This window comes from Erpetoichthys calabaricus, chromosome 13, assembly GCF_900747795.2.
Source record: "Erpetoichthys calabaricus chromosome 13, fErpCal1.3, whole genome shotgun sequence".
Taxonomy (NCBI): Eukaryota; Metazoa; Chordata; class Cladistia; order Polypteriformes; family Polypteridae; genus Erpetoichthys; species Erpetoichthys calabaricus.
The window spans coordinates 27,724,387-27,742,386 of NC_041406.2; the positions used below are offsets into that span (position 1 = coordinate 27,724,387).

General features: G+C 37.7%; 1 protein-coding gene across 1 annotated transcript in view; it reads left to right on the plus strand.

Moving 5' to 3' along the window:
* The window catches only part of LOC114664066 (collagen alpha-3(IX) chain-like), a 164,941-nt gene that overhangs the window by 102,735 nt on the left and 44,206 nt on the right, over positions 1–18,000 (plus strand). Inside the window, exons 14-20 of the mRNA XM_051936132.1 lie at positions 2,423–2,476; positions 2,699–2,753; positions 5,689–5,738; positions 5,782–5,823; positions 6,254–6,310; positions 7,521–7,574; positions 10,561–10,614. Coding sequence (XP_051792092.1) covers positions 2,423–2,476; positions 2,699–2,753; positions 5,689–5,738; positions 5,782–5,823; positions 6,254–6,310; positions 7,521–7,574; positions 10,561–10,614 — 366 coding nt within the window. The remainder of the gene's footprint in view (positions 1–2,422; positions 2,477–2,698; positions 2,754–5,688; positions 5,739–5,781; positions 5,824–6,253; positions 6,311–7,520; positions 7,575–10,560; positions 10,615–18,000) is intronic.

An 18,000-nucleotide genomic window follows, 5' to 3' on the forward strand; every position in this document is an offset into this window, starting at 1 on the left:
TTTTCTCTGTTGTTCAAGGTTTTCTCAGTGTTATTCAATGTTTTTACATTTAGTTTACTATTACGCTGTGCATTCTATGGTTTAATTAACTATATTTGTGCTTAAAAACTTGAGAAAAATATATATTTACATACAGTTCGTATGGTTTGGAATGGATTAATTGTATTTACATACAATCCAATGGAGGAAATTGTTTCGGTTCACGACCAAATCGGTTTACGACCAGAGTTTTGGAACGAATTATGGTCGTGAACCGAGGTTCCACTGTACATAGTAATTTCTAACTATCATATCAGAGTTAAGTGGCAGAATGAGAAAGATCCCTGAATTTCTTAGTGTGTGGCACAGATCACAGTAACCAGCTACAGATGTTTACTGCCTTATTTTGCAAAGTTATCGATTTCTTACTGATGTTATCATTGCAGTGACAGATTAATTAGATTTTCGTCCAGTGTATACATGGACTGAGTGTGTAACAATAGACATTGTTTTATAGACTGATATTAGAAGTGTGTCATTAAGCATGCTCAATTGCTAATATATGTTTTATTTTGAAATGTGTTGTTTAATTGAAATCGCCCAGTTTAGGCTTACAGGGAGCTACCCAAGTTTTGTATAATATGTTGTCTATTAAGTGAATGATCTGAGATGTTCTGTATTTGATGCAAATAAAATGCCTGCAGAAATGCACTATGTAAATGCAAAAACTTTAATGCATAATTCTGTTATTACTGTTATTAATGCAGTTCAAGAATTGACTTCATCAGTATTTCAAAAATAACCAAAGTAAGAATTCCCTGAAAGAATGCAAAGTTTATAAATGGGTAGATAATATTCAGTCAGCATCAGGAAATATCAAAAGTATTTTCAAAATAAGAGTTCATTTATCTCAGACTTAAAATTGAAAGCATTTTGGAAACTAAAAAATCACTTGCTTAAACTTATTGCAAGTTAAAGTAAATAATGACATCATAGCATAGTATCTATTTGATTCTTGCATTTTTGATTATACTTGAAATTTTGAACTGTCACATTATCGTTCTTTCACAGACAATAAACTTGTAATTAATATGTCGATGGGCACAACATGAATGATAAAACATTTAACAACTATAAAGAAAACTATTAATGTATTTTTAGACTCTGCAAAACAGGGTCCATGTGGACATTTTGGTGAGTAAAACAAAACTAATAAAATGTGACAAAAACTTAAAGTTAATAGCTGAAAAGCTAACACTGATAAAGAATGAAAAACTGAATAAAAACTAATAGTAGAAAATGGTGAAAAATTAAATAAAAAATATAATCAAAAACTAAATAAATATCTTAAAAATGGAAAAAAAAAATTGTCCCATGTAATGTCTGAGTCACTAACTTGGGTCTCCATTGTACTTGGACCTTTCTATGAACATTAATACCTTTAACGTGACTTTTTTATGAATTCTGCTGAAAGTTGTTATTGCTTGTTAATTTAAATATGACAGAAGCATTCCTAGAAAATGGATTTAAATATAATTTTTTTTCCTTTTTGATATGGTAAAATAAACGCTGCTAAACTCCTTGACATTAACAGTAAGCATCTCTCGGGCTTGGGTTTTCTATGTAAATACAGTTATTCCCAAGTCCTGCTCAAATAAAGAGATATGGAGCAGTAAGCCCGAATATTGCTCAGGACTGTAGTCTGCTGTGGGGTTAAGCCTTAAGCCAAAACATACAGTGGTGTGTTAGTGAGACGCTGTAAAGCCAGTTTTAGAACAAACTAAAAAGGTAACTATTAATTGAATCAAGCGACAGTGATGGCAGTGTGAATTAGTTATCAGACGTTGACAAAGAGAGTAAAACTGGTGCATATGACACTGTATGATCGAACCACCATGATATGCCTAGTGAGTTGGATCGCAGGAAGGTTCACCGTGGTGCAAGTAGCTCCGTGACAAAAAGGCAAAATGATTGCAATCAAGCAGAAGGACAAGAAATACGTTAATCCCCTAAGCACTGTTCATAATGCAGTAACTGTTAATACTTGTGTCAGGGGACATGTGGAAGTCACTGAGCCTTGAACTGTGCAGAACAGGCACTGATGTTCTCTCCTCCCATGTGAAAACAACAGAAAAAAATATTGTAAGAAAAGTGTGCAAAGAAACACGCTTCTACTGTACTGGCTGTGCCAAACCATATCACACAAAGAACAGGGACTAAATCAATACTGCATCAATACAACAGTGGACACTAGACATGCCTTTCCTACTGTGTTTATGTTAATGTTTTGGTATTTACATGTTTCTGTTACACGTAATAATATTTTTTCTTGTTGAAAAAATTAAGCGCTTTTGGCTTGTTTTCCTAGGGGAAGATATAATGCTAAGGAGACTACTAATAGTTAAAAATGAAATTAATAAACATTTATTAATTTTGATTTTAGGGACCTTCTGGTAGTCCTGGCCCAGCTGGAGATCCTGGAAATTTAGGCCCTGAGGTAAAAGAATGAACAAACAATTCTTAAAATGATTAATATTGTATGTATCGTTGTTGTCAAGGCAAAGGGGTCTGTATTACTGTTCTTATTTTTCTTAATCTAAGTCAAAATATAAAATTACTGCAAATTATTATGTAAAGCAAAATATTTGTGATAGCTAAATACAAAACCATGTTTTCATGCAACTTCTGAACAATAAGTGATTTATAATTTTTGTGATAGGGTCCGGCTGGTCCACGTGGTCCTCCAGGCACACCAGAGTCTTCCAGGTCCTCCTGTAAGTGTATTTTTATTTTTTCCCCATAGTTCTAAAACATTCATTAACTTACTGGGTTTTGAAATCAACTAGTTTGTGCACTTAAAATTAATCTTTTAGTATTGTTGTTACTCGGCACTGTCCATAAGAGAATGAAGGGTAAAAAGTAACTAAGTCGGGTCTTGAAACCCAAAAAATCGATCATAAAATGAGACCCCGACTTAAGCGTCTGTTCAAAAATACGACACTTAATTTATTTTTTTTACATCTTCTTGCCTTCTCCAATCTCACACCAGTTTCTCAGACACATTGAATTTTGTTGCAACAGCGCTGTTACCAATTTCTTTCGCCACTTCAATGACTTTTAATTTAAGACCAGCTTCATATTTTCTTCTGATCAAACGCTCCATCGTAGATAAGGGATGCTCTACAATAAAGGTGTATGAGGGTGTGAGATACAAAAAACACAAAACAGTGCAAACATCGCTTCGGAATAGTTTGAGTATTACCATGTGGTCATGTTGGCACATTACATAGAAAAAAAGGCAGTGTACTCCGTGGTTACTCTCTCAGGTGGGTGTTAGCATATCATAATCTCTTGGACCAATAGCGTGAGTTTTCCGCATTCGACGTATACAACCGACATTATAAAATACCGGAAATTATACGATAAAATCAAGCCCCGACTTATCCTCAGGAGAATTTAAACGCGAGTATATACTTGTAACATACATTCCAATGCCCAGTTTTGAAATTCCTGGAGTGAAGTGTTTAATCATTCTGTCTCATTTGCCCTGGTGTTCACTTCTTTCAATTTCAAGTGCCATTGCTGGAACAGAATTAAGGGTGTAAACTCCATAAAAAGAGCAAATGAGAAGGAAAATGGCACATGAGTTAAGTTATGTTAGACATACGGTGAAAGTAAGACTATTTCTACATTTATATTGAATGAAAATCTCACACAACTACTATGCAGAACTGGAAAAAAAATTAGATAATTAAACAATGAGATTAATTAGAGGTAAAATGACTCACTGATTTTCAAAGTGGTTGGAACAAAACCTGCAATAATAGGGAATCACTTGGACTGAACTTGAAAACCACTGCTTTAGATATATGGAAATCACCACATGTCTAATTTCTTATGAGTATTTTCTCCATTGTTATGTTACTGTCTCAGAGTGGTACATTAGTAATAAAATTTTAAGAAGTTACAATAATGATGGTAAGAAAAGCAAATATCCATCCATTATCTAACCCGCTATATCCTAACTACAGGGTCATGGGGGTCTGCTGGAGCCAGTCCCAGCCAACACAGGGCGCAATGCAGGAATCAAACCCTGAGCAGGGTGCCAGCCCACTGCAGGGCACACACACATACCCACACACCAAGCACACACTAGGGACAATTTAGGATCGCCAATCCACCTAACCTGCATGTCTTTGGACTGTGGGAGGAAACCCATGCAGAAACGGGGAGAACATGCAAACCACACAGGGAGGACCCGGGAAGTGAACTCGGTTCTCCTAACGGCGAGGCAGCAGCGCTACCACTGCGCCATCGTGCCGCAAAGCAAATATTATAATACAAATATAACAGATGAAGTAATAAAGTTAAAATACTATATTATTATTAATGATATTGATAGAAATCATAATTTTGAAAGTAAATATACAAGGGTAAATGAAAAGGCAACCACAATGAATAGAAGCTGATGCAATACAGCACATTGCGATGGCTTATGGAGAGTTCAAACACATACAGCGCAGCATAGAAAACGTATTTTGTTGTTTACTTGTTGTTTCAGAGAGATGTTACCTTACCCATCTGTCTGTAACATCGGTACAAGATGCAATATGTGCTTTAATGTTTGAATAATAACTGCATTTTTATTAACTTAATGAGTCCCTTAACTTGATGATATCTTAAGCAGTCATTTCAACTGGAAAAAGCTGAGTACAAACATTAGAAAATTACACACATAGGGTGTACTGAAGTTGTGTTATTTTGTATTTATCCGCCTATTTTATAATATTACATGATCATAGTTCACTTTGGTTTACTTCCAGTGATTTGATACAAAAGCCATGTGTGTATAACACTTGAGAATATATCAGAAACATTGTGATCGTCCAATATGTTACAGGACTACATTGTAATTTATCACAAAATAAAATGGGTCTCAAATATTGTTATACACAAAGGGAAATCAGAGATGTTGTTCTGAATTGTCAAAGAAATGACCCAGTGTCCTCAAGCAAAAGAGTTTGCAGGACTGGAATCTGGCAGGACTTCTTTATTGGCATTTAGTCGCAACCTGATTGGAATGCGATAACCAAACATGCCTATGAAGTTCAAAACATTATGCATTCATTTCGTATTGTACATTTCAAGGTGAAAATAAAGATTTCTGGAGGACGATGCAAGAGTCTAATTCCTAGAAATTTGATTCTGTTCATCTGGACAAAGTTTTTATGTGGGAGAAATATTTCGAGACTTATCCAAGTCTCTTCCTCAGTCTCAATTGACTGCAGGTTTCCCCAACCTTATAAACAGTACCTTTGCTTAATCACAGAGACTAGCACCATTGACAAAGGGCCAGTTGATCAGTGATATGCAAATTGTCCACTGATTAGTAGACGTGTGAACCATTCATAGAGGGTTGAGGAATGGCTGCAATCACAGCATTGTGAGATGGCGACAGATGTACCCTTAGGCCCCCTCCTCTGTTCAGAGATGGTCGTTCCTTTTTTAAGCAAAGGTACTGTTTATAAGGTTGGGGAAACCTGCAGTCAATTGAGACTGAGGAAGAGACTTGGATAAGTCTCGAAATATTTCTCCAACTTAAAAACTTTGTCCAGATGAACAGAATCAAATTTCTAGGATTTCCTTACCTGGATTATTGAGCATGCATCGAGACAAGAGTCTAATTATAAATTAGTACTGGCTTGATAGTTGCATTGTTCTTCTATAAATTTTCAACTATACAGCAAGAAGGTTTATTAGTAAGTGATGGTAACACAACTGAGATGCCATATTTCATTTTAGGGTCCACCTGGTACCTTTGCTGGAGATGGAAGTGGAGATTTGGTAAGAATTAAAAATCTTTAATCATGATGGACATCTTGTTATGGGCAGATTTACAAGATAAGTCAAATTTGGTCAAATTATAAAAATCAAGGGCCTGTTTGGTTTGATTAAGCTTTGCTTTTTCCTTGAATCTTTGCCTTTTACAATTTCTACTTTAACGTAGCTAATTGTTTTACATCACACAAAAAAGAGGAAAAAAATTCAATACCATCAAATAATTGTTTATACTAATTTTTGAATCAAATAGTGCAGTGTATTACATAATGCACAGAATCATATTATACCTAGAATGTAATTTTAAAATGCTGAAAAGTTACACAATTTTCTTATAGAAAATCAAGCAACTTACAGAACTAGTTCATTGTCAAACATGAACAGATTTTGTGTCTTGTTTCTTATTTTTATTATTGTTATTATTTATTTTTATCAGTGCCCAACGTCCTGTCCAGCAGGTCCTCAAGGAAACCCCGGCCTACCAGGACTTAAGGTTTTCTTCTTTTCATATATTTTACAAATGTAATCTTGCAGAAGCATGAAAGTGGAAGCAACACAAAACAAAAAATCAGTTCATAGTTGGTAATGTTAATACTTTTTTGCCCTTTCTCACGTTTCCATGTTTCCTCACAGTCAGTCTACCATTCAGTTTTAATGGACTCAGTGTAACTGTTAAAAATGTTCAATATGTGTTTTGATAATACCTGCTTTATGCTGTTTACATTTTCAATAAATTAAATCAGTATATCTCCTGTGTACATTAACTGTACTGAACCAACATGAGTGAATATGTTCAAAGTTCAAATTAAGGCTAAGATCCAGAAATGAATGGCAGAAAGTTCATGTAATTTCATATCTCTGGCACGTTATTTTCAATAAACACATAAATTTGTGTCTTAAAGTCAAACCCATGGGACAAATAAATAGTAGTGTCACATTTTGTTAAGAGCAAGTAAAAATGACAGTAAGGAGACCAGGGTTTGTGTCCTGGGACCTTCTTGCTTGCAGTTTGCATGTTCCCCTCGTGTCTGTGTGGGTTTTCTCTGGGTACTCCAGCTCCCTCCCAATGTCCAAAGACACACAGAATAAGTGAACTGATGATGCTAAATTGGTCCTAGTGTGAGTATGGTGTGTGTGTTCACCCAGCGGTGGACTGGCACCCGGTCTCGGGTTTGTTCTTACCTTGCACCCTAGGCTGGCTGGGATGAACTCCAGCAAACTCCAGGGTCCCCACACATAAACCTGGTCTGGATTTAGCAGGTTAGAAAATGACCTGACATTTCCTTCACTGGTTTTTTAATTTATTAAACACACTTATTTCAGTACAGGACCATGGCCGGCCAGAAAACATCCTATAATAAAACCCACACAGTACATGCAAAATCTACACAGATAGTGACCAGACTTGACATCGAACATCCTGCTCAATAGACAAACAATAAATAAAGTGACACGAGGACTGAGTGTCTGTGTCATTGATGGAGAACACAGCCACTGAAAAGGCTACAAGACAGCTGAAAACAAAAGTCCTTTAGTCCCATTTTTAGTGTTATTAAACAATATGTCATTTCTGCCATGATTCCACCCAGAATACATAGTTATGAAAAATGAGAGACTAGATGAATAGATACTTTCTGAAATAAGTGAGGTAATCCAGATTTGAACTCGTATTTATTGTCTCTCTTTTTTTTTTAACCTACCAGGGGCACAAAGGCAAACAGGGTGAAAAAGGAGAGGCAGGAAAAGATGGGCAAAAGGTAAGATTTGTCTTTTGTTAGACTTTCTTTTTGTACGTCATATCATGCCCAAGGGGCGGCACAGTGGTAGCGCTGCTGCCTCGCAGTTAGGAGACCCGGGTTTGCTTCCCGGGTCCTCCCCTCGTGGAGTTTGCTTGTTCTCCCCGTGTCTGCGTGCATACTCCGGTTTCCTCCCACTGTCCAAAGACATGTAGGTTAGGTGCATTGGCGATTCTAAATTGTCCCTAGTGTGTGCTTGGTGTGTGGGTGTGTGTATGTGTGTGTGTGCCCTGTGGTGGGCTGGCACCCAGCCCAGGGTTTGTTTCCTGCCTTGCACCCTGTGTTGGCTGGGATTGGCTCCAGCAGACCCCCGTGACCCTGTAGTTAGGATATAGCGGGTTGGATAATGGATGGATATCATGTCTAAAAATTCTGATAATGTAACAGTACCTTTAAATTCAAATGTCATGTAGAGCTTTTTGCATACATCTGTCACAAGCAGAGAAATGCATCAAAATGCATTTGTTTCAGATTCTAGCTTTGGGTAGCCACAGAACAAATGACATGAAACATGACATTTTAAACTAGGAACTATGAGCTATTTGATGGTTTCATGCCAAGAAAGAGCACCACAGATTGCTCTTAGGGTGTTGATGGAGAAGTATATAGAAGGACCAAAGGAGTTACGTTGCATCTTTGTGGACCTGGAGAAAGCATATGTACAGGATATGTTTGAGGGAAGTGTGACAGTGGCGAGGTCTGCGGTAGGAGTGACGGATGCATTCAAGGTGGATGTGGGATTACATCACGGATTGGCTCTGAGCCCTTTCTTATTTGTAATGGTGATGGACAGGTTGACAGACGAGATTAGACAGGAGTCCTCGTGGACTATGATGTTTGCTGATGACACTGTGATCTGTAGCGATAGCAGGGAGCAGGTCGAGGAGACCCTGGAGAGGTGGAGATATGGTCTAGAGAGGAGAGGAATGAAGGTCAGTAGGAACAAGACAGAATACATGTGTGTGAATGAGAGGGAGGTAAGTGGAATGGTGAGGATGCAGGGAGTAGAGATGGTGAAGGTGGATGAGTTCAAATACTTGGGATCAACAGTACAGAGTAATGGGGATTGTGGAAGAGAGGTAAAAAAGAGAGTGCAGGCAGGTGGAATGGGTGGAGAAGAGTGTCAGGAGTAATTTGTGACAGACGGGTATCAGCAAGAGTGAAAGGGAAGGTCTACAGGATGGCAGTGAGACCAGCTATGTTATATGGGTTGGAGACGGTGGCACTGACCAGAAAGCTTAAAGATGCTAAGATTTGCATTGGGTGTGACGAGGATGGATAGGATTAGAAATGAGGACATTAGAGGGTCAGCTCAAGTTGGATGGTTGGGAGACAAAGTCAGAGAGGCGAGATTGCGTTGGTTTGGACATGTGCAGAGGAGAGATGCTGAGTATATTTGGAGAAGGATGTTAAGGATAGAGCTGCCAGGGAAGAGGAAAAGAGGAAGGCCTAAGAGGAGGTTTATGGATGTGGTGAGAGAGGACATGCAGGTGATGGGTGTAACAGAGCAAGATGTAGAGGACAGAAGAAGAAGAAGAAGAAGAAGAACTATGAGCTCTTGTTTAAACTCAGGGTTTGGTGCCAATAATTTAAATATTTAAATACTTGGGGAGACAGAAAAACAAAAAATGCAAATCAGTACTTCAGAATTCTTTTCCTAACTTGTCATTGTTTAATCAGTTTATTTATGATGTCTGCTTTGGCGACTGCTTGGATCCACTAGTAGTTCCAATACAAATATCCACTTTAGCCGTATTGTATTTGAAAAGCTGCTTTGCTGTTTGCTTTTTCCATTATTAAAGTGACACCTCATTTTGATTTACTAATTAAATAACAGCACAAGATATCTTAGCAATGCTTTCTTAATTTAATATTTTCAAAGTAACTGAAATATGATACTTTCAATAATATTTAGAGTTAACTGATTCCACATGTTTCATAAATTTGTTTGAATTTTCCTTTTAACAAGTTTTCAGTTGTGCTTTCATGTCCTTGCAGATGCACCAAATCTAGTTATTTTAGATAAAGTTAAGCTTTAATTTGCAGTAAGTTAGATGGGTAGTTGAATTAACTTCTGAGATATGTGCTGACACTTAGGCCATTTAAAGCCAATTGATAGAGCTGCTGGGGACACCATAGCTATTAGCTGTTCACACACTCTTGATGGACTGAACTATCTCATTTTATTTGTTAATGTTTTAAACTGTAATAATATCCAGGATGTTACTTCATCCCATATATATGTGCATTATCATTTTTCAGAAGTTAAAAGTGACATAATGAGTCATGGCTCAGATATGTGTGCACTAGAAAATTATCAACTATTATGCAAATAAACATACATATCAATCTATCAATTCATGTTGATGACATACTAGTTTGTTTAATGACCCTGACCAGATAAATAAGGAAAATCCACCTTTGACAAAACAAGTGGAAATTCAATATGGCACAACAATTTCCCATCATATTTGTTAGTATATGAAAACTACTCTGGCTCTCTGAATACCTAATTGGAAGAATGCAAGTGTGGAAAACTGATGGAACCTAAAATTGTTCTTGGGTACAACTGTGCTGCTAGTATAACACTGCTCTGGTACCGTTTCCCAGGGTTTGGATAAGAGGTCATCACGTTGTGTAGAATTTGTATGTTCTTCTCATGGCCAAATTTGTTTTTTCCAGCTATTTTATTTTCTTCCCATATAAGAATGGCATTACTTAGTGACTCTGAAGGAGGCCCAGTGTGAATGAGCTTTGGTGTGTGTCTCAGCACGTACAGTAGTGGACCTGCATGTCATACATCATTGGCTCCTGCCTTGTGCAAAATGGGAACTAGAGTTCTGGATCGATGATTCTGCTTACTATGAAATGTTCTAAAAATAATGACTGAAGTATTATCAAACATAATCATAATAAAATGATTGTGACCTTTTTCTATTTTTTTTAGGGTGCACCAGGGGCTCCAGGACCACAAGGCCCCCCTGGAGTTGCTGGAGATCAGGTTAGAATATATATTTTAATTTTGATTAACATATTGCTATAATACAATATTATTTTACTTTCTGAGTATGGAATAAACCATCAAAATAACACATTTAACACTACAAGGCATACAAGCACTCTTAAGTCAAATATTAAAAGTAATAATAATAATAATATACAAAAATACTATATTAGATCAAAGCTTTCATTTCAAACCATGACGTGTTGCCATTGCTTTGCAGTTTTTGCAAGGATTATTATGGAATTTTCCAAGTCAAAGTTATTTCCTCACAAATATGTTCTACATGCATTTGCCACACAAAATTATGTCCTAAAGTTAATTGCTTTCTATAAATTAAAGAAAATATTTTGCCTGCACTGTCACTTTACATTGTAGTCAATTGGGCATGGAGGTAAAGCTTAAACACTTTACAAACACGTCCATTGTTCAAGCTAAGACAGTTGTCGAGTATTAATCTGCATCTTGTGATTGCACACACATTGTTTGTGACAACAAAAAGCATCTGGAAATAATAATTTTCAAAATGGTGAAATGGTACTGCAATGGCAATGGTGCTCAAGTGCAAAACTTATCTTCCTCTTTAGATGTCTTCAGGCAGCCTTTGGTTTGGCAATTCAATGCTTTCAAGCATTTAGAAAGTAAATACTAGTATTCTGAAAGATATGTTATATTTAACGAACAAATATAAGTATTCAGTAGAAAATTGTACTTGGTCAATCAAAGTGGTTCTGCATTTCATTGATTCATAACAGAGTTAGATGTGTAAAGGCAAGCTGACAACAATAAATCCTTCAACAACACTTTTAATTTGTTTTTTCATAATGTATAAATTGACTTGTCTACATAATCCTTTGCTATGTAATAAAAATAAATATTAAGTTTTATTAGCTAGCCCTTATTCCATCATTACTTAGAGAAGTACCTCAGGTAAGCTGATTTGCATTTTCGATAAATTAAAATGAAGTCATTTCAAGACATTCTTGTTTATCGTGGCATGAAGGACTGGTGACAAGTCGCAGTTTGAATTTTACCATACATGTGACAATAATACTACCTCTACTAACCTTTTTTTAAGAAAAACGTACAGTATATTCAACAAATCTGGGTGTGGGAGGACACAAATGTGTGCAATTCCCTTCCATATCCTGACTGGCAGCAGACACAAGACCCAGCATAGCAATCAGAGGACCTGAACAACCCAAAAGTAGTTTGGCTAATCTAAACCCTACGATCTGAACACATCTTAATTAGGTTAATTACTTTATCTTAATGAGAGCAGCATAACACCTGAAATAAAATGTTTTTATTCTTTATCGAATGGACCAATTGAATAAGGATACACTAAAGGCAAGTTAATTAACACAAAAGATCCTAAAACCTGATAAAACAGTACACATGGATTAAACAACTAAGAAGAGAGTTAGCGGGACTAAAGAGGAAGGAAAATAAAAAAGGAAAACAAATACAGTACTTCAATAATCAAATAAAACCTGAAAACCCCTCAAAACAAAGCAAGAAAAGAAAAGTAGAAATTAAAGAAATGCTAAGCTGTATATTTAACACCGGTGACATGTAGTGAGGTTCATGGCTGGTGAGACACTGACTCCTTCTTGTCTGATTTACAAATATATTCACTGACTGCAGGCTTCTTGGTAAATGTTTCATGTCACAATATCCCGTGTGAGTCCATACATTGTCACAAGTTGAGAACAAAAGGCACGGAAAGCAGTAAAGGCGGTTTCTTGTAGGACAGCCACACAGCCAGTCTTTTCAGGTATACCACTCTGTTTGAAAAGATAAAGTTGTCTTTTGTCCCTTAGTTTGAAGCAAACCTTTTACCTCTGGTGTTGGTCTTCTGTTATTTATCCCTTCCTGTTTTGATTGAAAGCCCAGTTTTGAGAAATCGGAACAGAAGGTGTGTGAGGGAGAGCGCAGTCCGAGGTGAGGCTTGGCTTGTCACTGCCGCACCTTGTGTTTCTCCTGTGTATCTCAACAGGAAATGCGAAAATTCAGCGATTTTGACTATAAAAATGATCACAATTATTGATATCATACAGAAAACAAATGTATAGCACAGACCAGTGGACACATTTATTTTATGTTATCATTATTAGTTTTTCTGCGGTGGGTTGGCACCCTGCCCAGGATTGGTTCCGTGCCTTGTGCCCTGTGTTGGCTGGGATTGGCTCCTGCAGACCCACGTGACCCTGTGTTCGGATTCAGCGGGTTGGAAAATGGATGGATGGATGGATTATTAGTTTTTTTACTTTTCATGGAGCCTCACCTGCCTCCCCTTACCGCACGTCCCTGTTTAACACAGACCACTTTAACAGAACTGATCCAGAAAGAGTCCCAATTCCAAATGTAAATCGCTGTTGCTGTTATTAATATTGTTGTAGCCAGCACTGTCACCCTAGGGATGGGCGGGGTCTGGACAGGTGATTGACAGCAGGATATTCACAGGTGTGTATTCCAGGAACCCCTGGAACTTTCTCATTACATCTTAAAAGTCCTGGAAGGTTCGAGAAGGCAGGTGGTGACTCCCTGGGCATTTTAAATACAGCCTTGCAGATAATAAAGGTAGGGTGGAAAGGGACACCTCATGTGACAGTGGTCGACAATCGGGAACACTGTTAGAGTGGAATAGCCTGTCTAGTTCAGTGACTGTCATTTTTATGGGGAACTTTCCCAAAGCTTTAACAGCGAAAGGTGATTCTGCTAGGAGTACTACTGTGAATACTGTTATTGGGCTTAGCTCCAATTCGGTGTGTGTCTCAGTCTTTTCATCTAGGTGCTTTGTACAATATTGTTATTTTACAGTGTTTTAAATTATTGTATTTGATTTCATTAACCTTAATACATTCTAGATCAGTAATACATATTTTTTATTCAGTTCAGATAATAATAATCACTAATTATGGCACTGGAGAGTGTCAATTTGTTCCATGTTGATTAGCACATAGAAGTAAAAATTTTGCTGTACTCTGTACATGTGACATTAAAGACCTTATAAACATTTAATGCTCTGTAATCCAAACAAAATAAACAGTAATACCTTGTTTATCCATAGGGAAAAACAAAAATATCAAGAGCAAACCGCCAGAGTACCAGAGTCTGAACACATTCAGCACTGAACATTTTGTTGAATTCTTGTTGAATTTACAGTATTTGATGGCTGTTACCTGCCTACTGCAGCAGGAGTGAATGCTACGGCAGTGCCCTTTATTGCCCAGCAGTTAATGGCCTCACCTGGGACTTGGCCTGGTCAGGGACACTAAGGGCCATTGAGGAGTTCCATTGTAATGGGCAAAACCATGACTGAAAAAGCCAAAGAGGAAGAACGACAGGCAGAGCCCCCATTACATTATAACACTACATTCTTTACAAAAAGAAGAAGACTGAGTGCTATTTTTTAATCCATGAGAACTGACTCATTTCTATAATACTAGGATAACATGTTTGAGGACACCCACCATTAAGAAGACCATTTGCAGAGAGGCAGTTAAAGTAGCAGGACTGGATGTCACTGTAGTTCACATAAGGTTAGCTAATGAAGGAACAAATGAGTTACATTTTCTGTTGAACTTAGCCAATTAACTATGTAAATATGTATTCCTTTAATGGACGGAATATCCAATAGTCTAATTTCATGATGCTTTCAAGATATGACAAAAATACTGCAAACACAACATTGACATTATTATTATATTCATGAAAAGCTATCCTCTTTTTCCATTTAATATATATATACTGTATATACATACATACATATTATATATATATACATACATACAGTACTGTGCAAAAGTTTTAGGCAGGTGTGAAAAAATGCTGTAAACAAAGAATGCTTTCAGAAATATAAATAATGATTGTTTATTGTTATCAATTTACAAAATTCAAAGTGAGCGAACAAAAGAAAAATCTAAATCAAATCAATATTTGGTGTTACTACCTTTTGCCTTCAAGCCAGCATCAATTCTTATAGGTACACTTGCACAAAGTCAGGGATTTTGTAGGATTCTAGTCAGGTGTATGATCAACCAATTATACCAAACAGGTGCTAATGATCATCAATGTCACACGTAGGTTGAAACACAGTCATTAACTGAAACAGAAACAGCTGTGTAGGAGGCTTAAAACCTCCACTTAAGAACTGCATCAGCATGGTCTCTCCCAGACAAAGATTTCAAAGCAGACTGGGGTTTCAAGATGTGCTGTTCAAGCTCTTTTGAAGAAGCACAAGAGAAACGGGCAACGATGAGGATCGTAGACGCAGTGGTCGGCCAAGGAAACTTTGTGCAGCAGATGAAAGACACATCAAGCTTATTGCCCTTCGAAATCGGAACATGTCCAGCAGTGTAATCAGCTCAGAACTGGCAGAAACCAGTGGGACCCAGGTACACCCATCTACTGTCTGGAGAAGTCTGGCCAGAAGTGGTTTTCATGGAAGAGTTGCAGCCAAAAAGCCATACGTCCGAAGTGGAAACAAGGCCAAGCGACTCAAGTATGCAAACATAGGAACTGGGTTGCAGAAAAATGGCAGCAGGTGCTCTGGACTGATGAGTCAAAATTTGAAATATTTGGCTGTAGCAGAAGGCAGTTTGTTCGTCGAAGGGCTGGAGAGCGGTACAATAATGAGTGTCTGCAGGCAACAGTGAAGCATGGTGGAGGTTCCTTGAATGTTTGGGGCTGCATTTCTGCAAATGGAGTTGGAGATTTGGTCAGGATTAATGGTGTTCTCAATGCTGAGAAATACAGGCAGATACTTATCCATCATGCAATACCATCAGGGAAGCGTATGATTGGCCCCAAATTTATTCTGCAGCAGGACAACCCCAAACATACAGCCAAAGTCATTTAGAACTATCTTCAGCGTAAAGAAGAACAAGAAGTCCTGGAAGTGATGGTATGGCCCCCACAGAGCCCTGATCTCAACATCATCGAGTTTGTCTGGGATTACATGAAGAGACAGAAGGATGTGAGGAAGCCTACATCCACAGAAGATCTGTGGATATTATTGGATTTAGATTACCCTTTTGTTCATTCACTGCATTTTGTTGATTGATGAAAATAAATGATTGACACTTCCATTTTTGAAAGCATTCTTTATTTACAGCATTTTTTCCACACCTGCCTAAAACTTTTGCACAGTACTATATATATATATATATATATATATATATATATATATATATATATATATATATATATATATATATATATATATATACTGTATATATTGTGATAGTTTGATGTCTCCGTGACCCCTTGAACCCTCAGACTAGACGTCAGACACCAGGTAAAAGTCCAAATAATGATGTATTAATAATAATAATTGTGCACAAAGCACCCTCCTCTCCACAATACTCAATAATAATAATAATAACAATAATCCTCCACACTCCCAGACGCGTTGTCACCCATCCACCTAGCTCAGCTCAACGTCTGGGATTTCCCATCGTCCTTTTATACACCCTGACCTGGAGGTGTTCCTGTCCAATCCGTCCACAGTTCCTTATCCCTTCCGGGTCAGGGTAAACAGTCCTTTCCTTCAACCCGGGAGCACATCGTTTTTTCCTGTCACGTGACCGTGACGTACTCCCGGGTTATAGGGCGCATAAGAGTCCACGAGCCCCCCTACAGCGACTCCCGGTGGCCCCCAAGGTATCCAGCAGGGCTGTGTATAAAAACTACATAGTCCAGGCGGCCCTGCTGGAACTCGGGGCACGTCCACGCTGCTGGGAGAGCTCCTCCTGGCGGCCTGGGGGTGAGGACCGGAGTAAAAAGCCGGCAATCCTTCACAATATATATATATATATATATATATATATATATATATATATATATATATATATGAGAGAGAGAGTGAGCTTTGTAAACTCTTTTAGGACTCCCCAAAATGGGACAATACGCTGAAGAGTGTCCCGAAGTGCGATCACTGCATCTGTGGAAGACTGTTTATCTGTTGCCGGGGCAACCACAAGCTCGAAGCAACTACGAAAAGACTGTGGTCATGCTATAAGTGCCTGTCGTCAATGGGTGATGCAAGGAACATTATAAATACAGGGAACAGTATTACTTCGCCACGACCCTGCCTGACTGCAGTGTCTGTGTATAGGAGAGTGGTAGATTCCGCTATAATAAATAACAGTGCTGTTCCTGTTTCAAGCTAAATAAAGCTGGTTTTGCTAAAGTACTGAGACTCAGCCTCGTGTTTTGGGGTGCAAGACAGGGACTCACACGTCACTATATATATCAGCAGACCTCATATGCCTTTTCTCCTACTTGTGCATCTCACCCTCACTCTTCATTTTTCATCACATCACCAAAGCCATACTGACCAATCACCCCATGCCACCCTGATCAATTAGATTGATCAGTGGGACTGGACACATAGACCTTGGTGTTTTATTACTTAGTAGATAACATCCCAGGACAGAAGTTGCTACCATGTCCCTTCATTAGAATAAGTGGAGATGAAAATGCTGTGGATGATAATTCTTTTTAGAAATTAGAGACTCATGATGTTATTACACATTGTACAAAGCAAAATGATTAAAATATTTAATAGAACAACTGAAACAAAGCATTGAAAAATTAAGATTAAAAGTGGACAGTTTTTAATGAATAAATGCTAATGGAAATGTATCAAATCTTTGAAAGTTGGGAAAACTGAAAGCTATGGAGGTTAGTGAAGTGAAAGAAGAGCAGCTTAATAATGGTTACTGGAAGATTATAAGGTGATAATCACTGATCACATCACAGTTGTGTCACTCTATACTGGACCGCTTCACCACTGTTAGCTAAACTCTTTTATAGGCTTACTTCTGTCTGAATCATCAATATAGATTAGGTTAGATCGTTATTAATCCTTGGGGAACTTCAGATGCGTACAGCGGTAGAAACATAAAAAACAAGAATACGGACTCACAGGACAAATAATACAGCCAGTCAATGAATTGATAAATAAAATGAAATAAATAAATGTATATTGTATTATGCAGATCAAAATTAATTTACCAAGTATGTCAGGAGTTGCCTGATAGCAGTGTGCAGAAAAGATTCTGAGAGGCACTTCTTAGCACACCATGATGAAATGAGTTGCTAAAATTGCTCCAAGAGAGCACCTCCTGGAGGGGATTTTTCATCATGGCATCCGATTTTGCCACCATCCTCTTTTCCAGGGTTTTCTCTGTGATGGAGTAGGCTTTCCTGGTAGGGTTCTTCAGACATTTTGCTTCTTTTGAGCTCAAGTTGCTTCCTGAGGAGACTGCAGTGTAGAAGACAACACACCATACTGCTCAATTACTCGCTGTTATTATTATTATTATTATTATTATTAACCTGATTTGCCTTATTACCAAAAACACAAGGTAACAGATA